The 14,697-nt window shown below is 35.3% G+C and overlaps 1 protein-coding gene across 2 annotated transcripts in view; it reads right to left on the bottom strand.

Annotated features, from left to right (window-relative positions):
• Positions 1 to 14,697, bottom strand: part of TDRD3 (tudor domain containing 3) — a 151,087-nt gene that overhangs the window by 33,474 nt on the left and 102,916 nt on the right. For both annotated transcript variants that reach the window (XM_074378261.1, XM_074378262.1), the window contains exons 11-12: positions 12,535 to 13,385; positions 1,668 to 1,793 (exon numbers count right to left, since the gene is read on the bottom strand). In XM_074378261.1, the coding sequence (XP_074234362.1) occupies positions 1,668 to 1,793; positions 12,535 to 13,385 (977 nt within the window). The remainder of the gene's footprint in view (positions 1 to 1,667; positions 1,794 to 12,534; positions 13,386 to 14,697) is intronic.

Genomic DNA, 14,697 nt, shown 5'->3' with positions numbered 1-14,697 from the left:
CTTAAAATCAATAATAAAGCAATGAGGACTATTAAGGGGGAAAAAGGAAAAGTCACTGACAATAGAAAGAAAATGATCACTTCAGTACCAAACACCTCTGAATGGAAGAGCTACAGTGAGGAATGAGAAACGTGCTCATCAGTTACACCCACTCTGGAACAGAAAAAGGAAGTAGAGAAGAAATTAAGGAAGGAAACTTAAAATTTTTCTTCAGGAAGAAAAGAATAAAATTAATCTCTTATTAAATCTCTTAAAAATTTTTTTAAAAACCCTAAGTGTAAAAATGTTATTTTGACTCTCTGACCATAATGGCAAAAACACTGGGATCACATGATGATTAGCAAACCAGGGCTCAACTTCTAGGAATATAGTCTCAATAAATACTTTTAGCATCAAAACTAGATTAAGGTGTGAGTATTATGGAAAAAACAGAATAAAAATAGTCATCATATGGGAATCAAAAAGGCAAAAGATACAGATATATCAAGTTTCTCTAAGAAAAGACATAAATTAGATATTGGTGTTATTTCAGTCTTTTAGGGAAAAAGCAGCTGAACTTTAGAGAGTGAGAGTGAAGGAAAGGATCTTCTAGGTAAACATTTAGACCATTAGTAATGTTATACTGTGAAAGATGAAACAATAACTTATCTAGAAAATGATCATTTTTCTAGAATAAAAAGGTAAAGAATAAAGGACCATGGCCCCAAACATGATTACTGCTACTAGGTTTCTTGTTGTTTTATTTATCTTTTTTTCAGTGGGTGGTACACTGAGGTCATGACAGAAAAATGTAGAAAGACCAAAACTAAACTAAACTAAAGGCAGCTCATGAGAAACCAATGTATGCTTCTCTGATGACGGCTACTGTCAAGATTATATGGTGTCCTAGTATCCTTTATACTTTAGGGAAATAGCAACAAACTAGGCTTCTAGTGGTAAGTTTAGTAACAGCTATCCACAAATAAGAGAAAGAAATGAAAGAAAATTTTATGAAATGAATTCTAATATGACTTGTCCTGTTTTTGCTTAAATGAAGCTGAGAATCTATCTATGTAAAGTCACATAAGTCCTGCATAAAATGGACTTCATGAGGCCAATATGTCCCAAATCACATTAACAAAATCATCACAGCTTTGACGTAACATTTGGCAAAAAATTAATCAAATAATTCTTAAACAAAGATATTTAAACTTAATCTGCACATACATATAAATATATGTGTGGTAAATGCAGTATGAGTTCATATATAATTTAAAGTGTTTTTCTTAATTTTACATGTAACTAAAATAATAAATATACACATATTCAACAGAGATTTAAATTTGACAACTGCTGGACAAAATTTAGTCAAATTTAAAGTAACAAACTGGGAAAGAAAATATGCATAAAAACACATACATATTTTTGGCAAACATATAAATAAGGGCACCTATTTCCAAAGCATAATGTAACAAAGCATTATACAAGAAAAGAAACTCTAATGTATTCATTTTTATTGTAGTTCAGTGTAATTATTAAATTAAAATCTTACTTTAGGAGTAGCCAGTTTTAAGCAAATTCAAAATACCTTTCTACTGGCAAATTTTGTATTACTGTGACTAATCTTTTAGGGCTACACATTTCCTTCAGAACAGCCTAAGCATCTGCACAGAATGTGAGTCACGTACCCACGCCTCTGTCTGAAGGGGCCTGATGTTGCTCAGTAGCACCTCTTCATAGTTTCCATAATCAACGAATTTAACAACTGCTGTCATACCCGAAGAATGAAGAGCTTCAACTTCTGCTCGGTAAAACTAAGGAGACAGAACAGAGTTTTAAATATGATGATCAACATTTGTCTACAAAGCGTACTATTTGATGGAAATGTAAATACTTAAAATGTTACTATGTTAATATTTTTGAAGGCTCATTTTTAAATTTTTATTGTGAAATGATTGACACATATCACTTTATTAATTTTAGATGTACAACACAATGATTTGTTATGCGTATGTATCATGAAATGATCACAATAAGTGCAGTTAGTGTCCATCACCACAGTCACAAAATTTTTTTCTTATCATGAGGACTTTTAAAATTTTGCTTTCTTAGCAACTTTGAAATATACAATATTTTAAAGAAAATCATTTTAAAAGAATAATATTTTTAAGAAAGAAAACTTACCTTTGGATAATCATAAATTGGCTAAGAGAAAGAGAGAAACCCTCTTACTTATATGATTTCTGACATATTCTGAGCCCTTTAAGGCTATAATAAGATTTCAAGACAGAACTAAGAGGGTTAGTAAAGAATATTCACATGGTAATGGATGTAAAAAGAATTAGTATTATGTTTTGTTGTTAGCTATTGAAGCCCTTTGACTAACATTAGTAAGACAATTTTTATGTACTAACCAGAATATAGAAATATGGAGCAATTTATGCGAAAAACAGAAATATATGGCAAAAATAAACCTCAAAGAAAAAGGCTCATTACTGTAGTCATACAGGCAGCTGTGTTGAAGTAAGGCTGTCAAGTCAGAAGTAAGTACGTTATTATATCCAGGATTTACAGGATTTGAAACATTGTAAGACCAGACACTTTTATTTCATCAGTTTACCCAGTGTTACTCGGCTCCTAGAACTAATGCACATTAACAAACTCCGGAAACAATTTATATAATAACTACAATTTAAAAATTTATCTGTTACAGTAACTGGGAGTAGGTCAGCTGATTGGAGTACTCCTTCCACTATAGGTCAACCCATTCAGGACTCAAATTATAGGTCTGAATGTTGCTTAGTGAACACGAAATGGAAACAAAAAACTATTTACTATTAAGGAATATTTCCTTCAAACTAGGGCAGTTGGATGCTTTACCGTAACACTATCTACTCTAACAGTATCCCTTAAGGTAAGGGAACAGGATCCTACGTGACCGTCCCAGGACAGCCACCCCCACCACCCATGTCCTCCACTGCCTCTTATCTATAGAAAAACTTTAGCCAAAGAATAAATTTAATCAGAGAAATGAGAAAATGCAAAAACAAAGGAAAATAGTCAAGCAAGACAAAATAACAGTTTAGCCATTAAGTAAAGTCAAGGACCTTTAGTTTCTTCTCAAGTGCTATAGATAACATTCTGAGCCATATCCTTGAGATGTTTTGCAGATACTGAAACCCCCACCAGGCAGAAGAAGTGAACCAAATGATGACCAGACTGTAGCCATGACATAAGCTGCCCCTTCTTACACAACTCCAAGAGCTGGCCTCAAGAAAATAGGAGCAAACTCACCCTCAAGTTGAAGGTTTGGAGCTGAAGATTAATTGTACTTAAGACAATCAAGGGGGAGGGTATAGCTTAAGTGGCAGAGCACATGCCTAGCATGCCTGAGGTCCTGGTTTCATTCCCCAGTACCTCCACTGAAAAGATCAAATAAATAAACTTAATTAACCTCCTCCCTGAAAAAAAAAAATAAGTTTAAAAAAAAAATCAAGATGACACTGATCAGACCACCACATGACCAATTTCATGATGACTATCACAGATGACTGTGCTATTCTGAATGAACCATCCCCCGCCCCCCCACTGCCTGTACATCCCTGAAACTCCCCTTTAAAAGCTATTGCTCCCTGACCAGCAATGAGGAGTTGGTTTGGGGGACATGAGTCTAACTTCTCCCCAGGATGGCCAGATTCCTCAACAAAGTTATCTTGCCTTTTACGCAAAACTTGTCTCTCAAGTATTGGCTTTTGAGCAAACAGCAGCTGAACCTGAGTTCAGCAACATAAACAGGCTCACCAAAATCAGAAAATGCTAAAGGTAATAAAAATTCTTACTCTCTACATCCTCCTAAAATAGTGGTTACCTTGGGTATACCAGGAAAGAATCTGTTTTCACTAATTAATATACTTCATACTACAAAAGTTACTAAGTTAATCCATGGTCTGGATGCTAGCTAGAGATACCATGCTAGAATTTTCCATATCTTAGAGTTCTTAATATACATTCCACCTCTCTCCCTTCTTCCTTTATTTCTTAGCCTTACATTTCTGTGTTCTGTACATTGGACCTATGTTTCAATTGTAAGCTTCTCAGATAATTATGTCAGTTCAGGTAAGTTCAACAATGACAAACAGTTACAATATATCCTAGGAAAACAAATAAGCTGACATCCTTTCAGAAACTTACAGTTTAATAAAGACAACCTCTGTAAAAAAACTGACTTCTATACAATGTGTAACGTACTGCAATAAAGGTGTAGTGACATAGCACTTAATAAGGCTGAGGAGTTCAGGAAAAGCTTCTTGGGGCAGATGATAATGGATACAGTCTTCAAGGATGAAGAGCATTTTGCCAAGTTAAGAACTGAGTTGTTTCAAGGAAAGTTACAGAGCATAAAGCATAAAACATGAAGATGAGTGTAAGAAATGACTCTTTTAAATTAATTGTGGCATGATGCGACAAGAAAGGTCAACCAATAGGACAAGAAGTTAAGGGCTAGCAGACAGCGGCTCTATACGCATGCTAGAGGCTGCAGGTGAAAGGTTTTAACTAGGAAGAATGACATGCTCTAAAACCAAGATCACAGTGGTGGCAGTTTCAATGACAAGTTTAAAAGGAATAAGACTTAAGAAAAAGAGACTAATGTGGATGTTGTTACACTATCCTAGTTGAGAGGGCAGAAAGAGCTGAACCAGTCATAGCAGTCAGCAGGAAGAAGGAGCATTGTCCCAAATGCTCGGATCCCTCTATGGAAAAAACTTGAGAGAAGGCTACATATATATCATGAGGAATGTTTTAAATGATATTGATAATTTACCTCCAAAACATCATTAAAATGATATTAAGATTATGATTTCTTAAAACAGTTATAGCCAATGCTTTTCTTAAATCTTTACCCTGGTCTCTGGCTAGAACATTGGAAAGTTGCCTATTCTTGATAAAACACTTAAAAGCACTCTCTTAAATTAGCTGGTTTCAGTAGATAACTAATGCCATCTTTTTCAGAGTGAGTATTATTTATCTTGTGTGCTTAATGGTTGATCTATACAGGGTCCACAGTCCCTCACTCTAGGCTGAAAGTACAGCATCCAAGTAAAATCAAAGTAGTCACCTTAGAAGATCATCCCATTATTCTACACTCTAAAAGCTCAAAACAGTTTGGGAATTATTAGGTACTATCTTTCAGAAACTATATGATATTACTTTGAATATATCCAGCAGAGGCAATAGATGAATTCAGTACTATCAATATTATGAGACAATTACAAGTAAAAGCAACGCTTCAAAGGGTAAGTCTGGTATTAACAGTTGGGGTATTCATGCAGACGCAGGGCTGGGGTCTGGTTTGACCCTACAGACAACTGTGGCTCCAAGTGTGACCACAAGTGACTACAGTGGGTCCTAGTGCCTGACATCAATGGACCTGCCCTGGTACCCTTGTGAAGACAGCACATAAGGGACACTAGGGCAGGTTGCCGGCATTCCTGTGGTTGGGGTGGGTCCAAAGGCAGCACCAACAAAATGTGCTTTGTGAGCTCACACAATGGGTGACACATAACACCACGGAGGGCACTTCCTGGTGGACAGCTCCTGAGGAGGGATACTCAGCGGCTGCTCTCCCAGCAGAAGCACTCTATTCCTACCCACCATGAACCACAGCTCAGAAATGGATCTGGGATTTCTACTCCAACAACAGGGGAGCAGACCCAGCCCCTGACAAGGCTAAGACAATCACAGAACAAAGAGGAAGCCCTGCTCAACATTCAGGGTAGGCTCTGGTCACCACAAAACCAGTCACACACCCCATCAAGGGGATAACAGCCAATACATGCAGGAAAGACATGGCAGTCATCCATAATAAAAACAACCCTTGCAACAAAAATATTAGACACACATAGACTATACAGGAATGTTTCCACAAAAAAGTAGCCCTTCAAGAACAAAGCAGAAAACTGTTACTCCTAAATTCACAGGGTTAGAGAAATATAAGTAAAATGAAGAAGCTGAGGAACAACTTTTAATTAAAAGAACAAGAGAAATACCCTGAAAGAACAAACAATGAAATAGACCTCTACAGTCTACCAGAACTTGAGTTCAAAAAGGAGATGATAAAAGCACTGAAGGAATTAAGAGAGGCTACTGACAGAAATGCAGATGACTATAAAAAGGAACTAGAAACTATAAAAAGTGGCCAATTAAAATCAGAAAACTCAACTGCCAAGATGAAAGCCGAGCTAAAGGCAAGAAATAGCAGACTAAATAATAAATAATGCACAATAATGAATCTGGAAGATTAAATAATGGAAATCACCCAATCAGAACAGCAGTAAAAAAAAAATAATAAAATAAAATAAAATAAAACAAAACAAAATAAAATAAAAAAAAAAGAAAGCAATATAAGGTACCTATGGCATGCCAACCTATGCATAATAGGGGTCCCTGAAGGAGAAGAGAGAGAAAAGGGTACTGAAAACATATTTGAAGAAGTTATGGCTGAAAACCTCCCAAACCTAAAGAATGAAACAGATATCCAAGTACAGGAAGCACAGAGGGTCCCGAACAAGATAAACCCAAACAGTTCTATACCTAGACATAGTAAAATTAAGATGGCTAAAGTTAAAGATAAAGAGAAGATTCTAGAGGCAGCAAGAGAAAAGGAAAGAGTTAGCTACAAAAGAACCTTCACAAGGCTATCAGCTGATTTCTCTACTGAAATGTTGCTGACCAGAAGGGAGTGACAAGATATATTCAAAGTTCTGAAAGAGAAAATCCTGCAACCTAGGAAAATATACCCAGCAAAATTTTCATTTAGAATAGAAGGAGAGATTAAGAATTTCTCAGATAAGCAAAAACTAAAAGAATACAGAAATACTAAACCTATCCTAAAAAAAAAAAAATTGAAAGGCCTGCTCTAAATAGAAAAGAAACAAGAATCTTTAGAAAAAAAGAAAATCACAATTGGAAATGTGGTAACTACAATAAACAGAAAAAGAATAAACATGACGATGTAAAAGAGGACATCAAAATCATAAAATGTAGGAGAGGGGAACAAGAAAATGTAGATTTTTGTTTGGGATGCAGCAAAAGCAGTCCTAAGAAGGAACTCCACAGCAATACAGGCCTTCCTCAAAAAACAAGAACAATCTCAAATAAACAACCTAACTTATCATCTAAAAGAATTAGAAAAAGAACAAATGAAAACTAAAGTCAGCAGAAGGAAAGAAATAATAAAGATCAGGGAGGAAATAAATAAAATAGAGAATTAAGAAAACAATAGAAAAAAATCAATTAAACCAAGAGCTGTTTTTTTGAAATAGTAAATAAAATCAACAAACCTCTGGCCAGGCTCACCAAGAAGAAAAGAGAGAAGACACAAGTGAACAAAATAAGACATGAAAGAAGAGAAATTATAATTAATACCATAGAAATATGAGAAATTAAAAAAAAAAGAGAATACTATTAATAATTACATGCCAACAAATTGGACTGCCTAGAAGAAATGGACAAGGGCTTATAGAAACATACAGTCCACCAAATCTGAATAAAGAAATAGATAATTTGAAAAGACCAATCACTGGAAGTAAAAGAGACTCAGTAATAAAATCCCTGCCCATAGAAGTCCAGAACCAGATGGCTTCATAGGGGAATTCTACCAAACATACAAAGAACTCATACTGATCCTTCACAAATTCTTCCAAAAGACTGAAGAGGAGGGAATGCTCAAAAACTCATTCAATAAAGCTACGTTTACCCTGATAGCAAAACCAGACAAAGACACCATCAGAGAAGAAAATTATAGGCCAATATCTGATGATTATAGATGCAAAAATTCACGACAATATATTAGCAAATCAAATCCAACATCACATAAAAAAGATCATACACTACGATCAAGTTGGATTTATCCCAGGGACACAAGGATGGTGCAACATATGCAAATCAATCAACATGACACACCACATCAACAAAAGAAAGGACAAAAATCACACAGTCATCCAACAGATGCAGGAGAAGTACTGAATAAAATTTAGCACTGACTTATGATAAAAACTCTTAACAAAGTGGGCATAGAGGGAAACTTCCTCAACATAATAAAAGCTATTTATGATAAACCTACAGCCAACATAACAGTCAACGGTGAAAAGTTGAAAGCCTTCCCATTAAAATCTGGAACAAAACAAGGATACCCACTCTTACCACTTCTATTCAATATAGTATTGGAAGTCCTAGCCATAGCAATCAAACAAGAGAAAGAAATAAAACGGATCCAAATTGGAAGAGAAAAGGTAAAACAGTAACTATCTGCGGATGACATGATACTATACATAGAAAACCCCGAAGGCTCCACACAAAAACTACTAGAGCTGATTACAAATTCAGGAAGGTTGCAGGAAACAAGGTTAATATACAGAAATTTGTGGCAATTCTTTACGCTAACAAGAAAATATCAGGAAAAGAAAGCAAAAAACATAATCCTTTAAAAAATCACATCAGAAACAAAATTAAATTAAATTAAATTAAAAACTTAGGAATAAACCTGACCAAGAAGGTGAAAGACTTATACGCAGAGAACTATAAAACACTGACTAAGGAAGTTAAAGACAATTTAAAGAAATGGAAAGATATTCCATGCTCTTGGATCGGAAGAATATTGCTAAAATGGCCATGCTACCCAAAGTAATCTACAGATTTAATGTGATCCCTATCAAATTACCCTGGACATTTTTCACAGAACTAGAACAAATAATCCTAAAATTCACATGGAATCACAAAAGACCCAGAATTGCCAAAACAATACTGAAGAAAAAGAATTAAGCTAGATGTGCATAACCCTCAGCTTCAGACTTAACTACAGACAATACTACAAAGCTACAGTAATTAAAACAGCATGGTATTGGAAAAAAAACAGACATGTGGATCAGTGGAACAGCACAGAGAGTCCAGAAATAAACCCACATACCTATGGTCAATTAATCTTCGAAAAAGAAGGCAAGAATATACAATAGGGAAAAGACAGTCTCTTTGACAAGTGGTGTTGGGAAAGTTGGACAGCCACATTGTAAATCAATGAAATTAGAACATTCCCTCATACCATACACAAAAATAAACTCAAAAATGGCTCAAAGACTTAAACATAAGACAAGACAGCACAAACCTCCTAGAAGAGAACACAGGCAAAGCATTCTCTAATATAAATCATAGCAATGTTCTCCTAGGGTAGTCTACCAAGGCAAGAGAAATAAAAGCAAATATAAACAAATGGAACCTAATTAAATGTATAAGCATTTTCACAGCAAACAAAACTATAAATAAAACAAAACGACAACCTACAGAATAGGAGAAAATATTTGCAAATGATATGACCAACAAGGGCTTAACTTCCAGAATATATAAACAGCTCACACAACTCAATAACAAACAAACAAACAAAAAAACCCAATCCAAAACTGGGCAGAAGACCTAAACAAGCATTTCTTCAATGAAGATATACAAATGGCCAAGAGGCACATGAAAAAATGTTCAATATCGCTAATTATCAGAGAAATGCAAAGCAGGACTACAATGAGGTATCATCTCACATCAGTCAAAATGGCCATCATTAAAAAGTCCATAAACTATAAATGCTGGAGAGGGCATGGAGAAAAGGGAACCCTCCTACACTGTTGGTGGGACTGTAATTTGGTGTAGTCATTATGGAAAAACAGTATAGAAATTCCTTAAAAAACTAAGAATAGATTCCTTACCGTATGATCCAGCCATCCCATTCTTGGGCATATATCTGGAGGAAACCCTATTTTAAAAAAGATACATGCACCCCAACGTTCATAGCAGCACTATTTACAATACCTAAGACAAGGCAACAACCTAAATGTCTATCAACGGATGAACAGATAAGCAGTTGTGGTATATATATACACACATACACACACACATATATATATACAATGGAATACTACTCAGACATAAAAAGGAAGGCAATAATGCCATTTGCAGCAATATGGATGGACCTAGAGATTATCATACTAAGTAACATAAGCCAGAAAGAGAAAGAAAAATACCATATGCTATCACTTATATGTGGAATCTGAAAAGAAAAAAAAAGAAGACTCAAATGAACTTATTTACAAAACAGAAACAGACTCACAGAAAAAACAAACTCATGGTTACTGGGGCAGGGAAAGGGGGGGAGGGATAAATTGAGAGTTTGAGATTTGCAGATACTGACTACTATACATAAAACAGATAAACAAGAAGGTCCTACTGTAAAGCAGAGGGAACTATATTCAATATCTTGTAATAGTCTATAATGAAAAATAGGAAACGGAACATATATGTATAACTGAATCACTATGCTCCACATCAGAAACTAACACAATATCGTAAACTGACAACTGACTATACTTCAATTAAAAAAAAAAAAGCTTTAATAACAATCTTATTAGGTATTTGAAGGTTATTTGGATAATAGCACCACCAAAACTATCTGACACATCCCAAGCACCTAACACTTAGCAGCTACTCAATTACGGTTTGTTGAATACTTAATATTTGTTGAAGAACTTGTCTAATATCTGAATTTGTTAGGTCTGTGATTATTCTCTGTTGCTTTATTTGTTTCTGGTCATTCATATACTTTCTCTCTCTCTATTTTTAACTACATCTCATAAATTTTTATAGGATGCGAGACATTGCAGATAAAATACCCTCTGAGGTTCTAGAAAATGTTACTTTTCCCCAAAAGAGGATAAACTTTTTTGGTGGGCAGACAGAAAACAAATAGATATCCTTGATCAGGTAAAGGGTTGATTCAACGCTTTGTAATGGCTTGTTTGTATTTTTCACTTACTACTGGGGCACAATCCTCATGGAATTTCAATGGAAAGCCCAAGTCTTTCACCAAGCCTTTCAAGCATTATTGGACTTGAACTCCAATCATTTACTTCCTCTGCTGGTCAAGGTCACCATCAACTCCGCATTGTCCAATGCAAAATAAAAATTTTCCATCCTCATCTTAACTTTCACAGAAGCATCTGACAGAGGTGGACACTCCCTTCTAAGATGGACAACGTTAGTTCTATAAACTAGCATTGTTTTCCGACCACTTCACATTTTCTTGCCTCTACCATGTTGGAGGAACAGCTAAGCATAAGTAATCCCTCACTAGCCAAATCAAAGAGTTCCTGTATTTTGGAAAGTGAGTGGTCTCAGCTGCAAGAGTAGGAGTCTAGATAGTGAAGAACACTGGTACTTGCTTTCCACATCAGGAAATGGCCATGTGAAATAGTTCTAACCAATGAGATTGTTGGTATTTCTGGGAAGGCTTTTTTTTTTTCTTGAAAAAAAGAAAGGACACAGCTAGTGCTGTCTCCTCCCCTGCTTCTAACCTTGAATAAAAACTTGACAGTAGAGATGCTGCTTCTAGACAAATGTCACCCCACATTCATACAAAAACCTTAAAAGACTATACCATCTAGTTATACCACCCTCGACCGCTGCTTGCTGCTATCATCAGGTGACATCTAACACCCTGCTTGTGCCTCATCACTCACTGAACACAGTGGAGCCTGGTTCCTGATCCCAAGTCCTATAAGCATTTTGTAAAAGGTCCAACCACCTTCCCTAGCCTGAATTTCAGTTTCTTGAGAATTTCAGTTAATTTTAACTCCTTTTAGCCACACACATGGGCATACCCTTATCAAGTGAAACTACTCTACATATGAAATATTTTTTGACTTGATCCTCACATCTACTTAGGTCTCTCATACAATAATTCCCTTTCCTCCGTTTTCATTACCTTGCTGATATTTCCAGTCCCCTAACCACCCCACTGTTTTGTTAAGTGCCCCCTTGAGAATGAACCAATTAACAAAGTCAACATGTAATTATGAAATTCCTACACTATGGGAGGAGCAGGGCATTAGAGGAAAACTAGACAGACATGTTCCTGCCGTCATGGAACTCAAAATCATGGTAGGGGAAAAAGCTATGAATGCAGGAACCAAAACGAAAAATAACAAATTGTGATAATTTTAGAACGTGAATAAGGCACTGATGTGTTTAAAGGACAGGTTTAATACTTATTAAATTATTTATTATTAGCTAAATAATTAACCTTCCTGCTGTTAATTTTTTTAAAGTAGACTGATCATGTATATTTTCTTTAAATTAAACGAAACCTGCAGAATTTAACTCTGTGCCACTCAACTGATTTTCTTCCTTGTGAAGCAGAAAGCAAACATTAATAGTTCAGTTGACAGTAATTTAAGTAACTTATCAATTTTACTTAATCATTTTTACAACAGTTCTCTGACATGCAAATGAAAATCAAACCTAACCTAACAAACTCTTAGAGGACTCCCAACCATCCATAAAAAATATTAAATATTTTGTTTTTCCTTTGATAAATTATATATCTACACATCCATTCAAAGACTTTAAACAAGTACAGTCATAGAACACAACTCAGTCCCAAGGCAATGGCTTTCTATGGTCTCACTATAACATTATATTCTGTAATATAAGTATTTAGTAACTTTACAGCATGCATACCTTGTTGTCTTCCCAATAAAGTGCAAAACATTCATCTCCAGGTTTCCACAGTTTTGCATACTCCATCGGAATGGATGATTCTAGTACTTTTTCTGGTTTAATTGGCCCAGATCTTCTTTTGGGCCCACTATTATAAAATATTTTATCATCATAGGGTGTAGCTGTGATGGGTCCTGCTGGTTTAATAGGTCCAACTCTCCTTCCCTTCAGTGGTGTTTCTGTCTCTCCATTCGGAACACCAATGAAATTATTTGTTCGGACAGGATTCTGGTAATCAGCATTTACATTAAAATGTTTTTCAATTTTTACAGCACTAAAAGCTTCATTATTTATTGTTCGTGGTTTCCTGTCATAAAAATGATCGGGATTTGCTGTTTGGTTTTCTCTTTTCCCACGTTTTTGATTATTATAATCTATGGATTCTTGAGGAAGTGGATTTTCTTTTGCCTCCGCGTAGGATGGACCTTTTCCTGATCGGCTTTGCATAGAGTTATCCCTTCTTTTAAATGCAGCATCATTGTGCTGGGAACTTAAAGGGTATGAAGTATCTTTAGTTCTCTCATATCTAGAATATGGTCTATCACATTTGATTCTCTCTTCAGCCCATACTTCAGATCCTGAAGAAGTACTTGGTCTTTCAGAACCTCGGTTTCTAGGTAATCCACTGCCTTCTAAAATTGCCTTTGAATTCTGGGTGTCTCTTTGAAAGCGAGGAGGTTTTTCATTTCTTGGCTGTCTGGTATCATTCCGAGGAAGGTATCTGGGTTGATTATTATCTTTTACTCCATTTTGCTCAGTATTTGACAATCTGTGTTGCCCTTGATGAAGCTGCTGCGGCTGTGATTTAGGTTCTGAAAAGTAGAAGCATATCATATGCATATTAAAATGGAGACTCTACATTAATACTTAATTATTAAACTATTTTAACATCTTCCACTATCTTCTCACCTCATTACCCTAATCCCTCTTTACTGCCTTAGAGTCCTGTATTTCTAATGCACAGTTAGCCTAATTAGCCACATTAGTGATGTAAAGCATGAACCACGAAAAAATGGTGGATAATTCAGAAGTAACTTGTCTTTGCCACTGAATATGTGCATTGCTATAATATAGCTATCTATATTATGTTATCCTGGTAATTCATGTCCCAAGACGTTAATGAAATATAACTATAAACTGATAACTCAGAAGCTGCTATGAAGCCATGCAAGTACAACCCTTGCTCAACTCCCTTCTGAATCCCAGTCCCTTTTAAACATGTATAGTTATCACTGTCAGTCAAGTTCCAGCCTTTGCAGAAAAAATATTTCTCAAATCTTTCTGGATCTGGAATTGCTAAGTGTTTGGATTACAATTAGATGTCCTACTAAAGAAAAGAGTCAATAATTTTCTTGACCTATCAAACTAATTAACAGCAGGTACTACTTGGAAATACAGAAAAAATGTCAAAAATATGATTGAGCACAACAGTGCAGATAATGTCTAACTAGAAACCAAAATCAGTAACATGGTAAATATATACTCACAGATAATTTGAAGCCTATATTTCACATAGTGATTTTTATTCTACTTCAACTTGTACCATACTATTTCTCTTTCTTCTTCCATTGTTTCATATAGCATAACACTATTACCAAATATATTGACTGGCCTTTGGTGCACATGTCTTGTTTCTCTTGTCATACACTATAATCAATACACAGATCAGGATCATTCTTATATTTCCCTGGAATCACAATACTTCTTATCAGAGGCACTACTGACATTCTGGGTGATAATGTTTCTTGTATTTGCAAGAAAATTAACCTCTTTGACCTCCAGGTAGTAAACGCCAAAGCATTCTCCCTCAGCACTCCTAGTCACTATGGTTACCAAAACTATCTCCATACATTTCCAAACACTCACTGGAGGAAAAGAGGTACCAGATAAAATGTTTAGATCAACAGGAATAAAGAGGAGACCTTTAAAAGTTCCTGAGAGACAAAACAAGTCAAGATAAAGATCAAGGCTCAAAACGACAAGAGACTTCTCAATAGAACAACTAGAAGCTAGAAGGCAACCTATACCTCAAACATTTTTTGAAATTAAAGGAAAATTGTTTTCTAAGTATAATTCTACATGCAGCTAAGCTACCCATTAACTGTGACAAAGAATAAAAATTTT

This window comes from Camelus bactrianus, chromosome 14, assembly GCF_048773025.1.
Source record: "Camelus bactrianus isolate YW-2024 breed Bactrian camel chromosome 14, ASM4877302v1, whole genome shotgun sequence".
NCBI classification, from domain to species: domain Eukaryota; kingdom Metazoa; phylum Chordata; class Mammalia; order Artiodactyla; family Camelidae; genus Camelus; species Camelus bactrianus.
The sequence above is the reverse complement of the archived record's forward strand: the minus strand, read 5'-3'. Positions and strand labels throughout refer to the sequence as shown.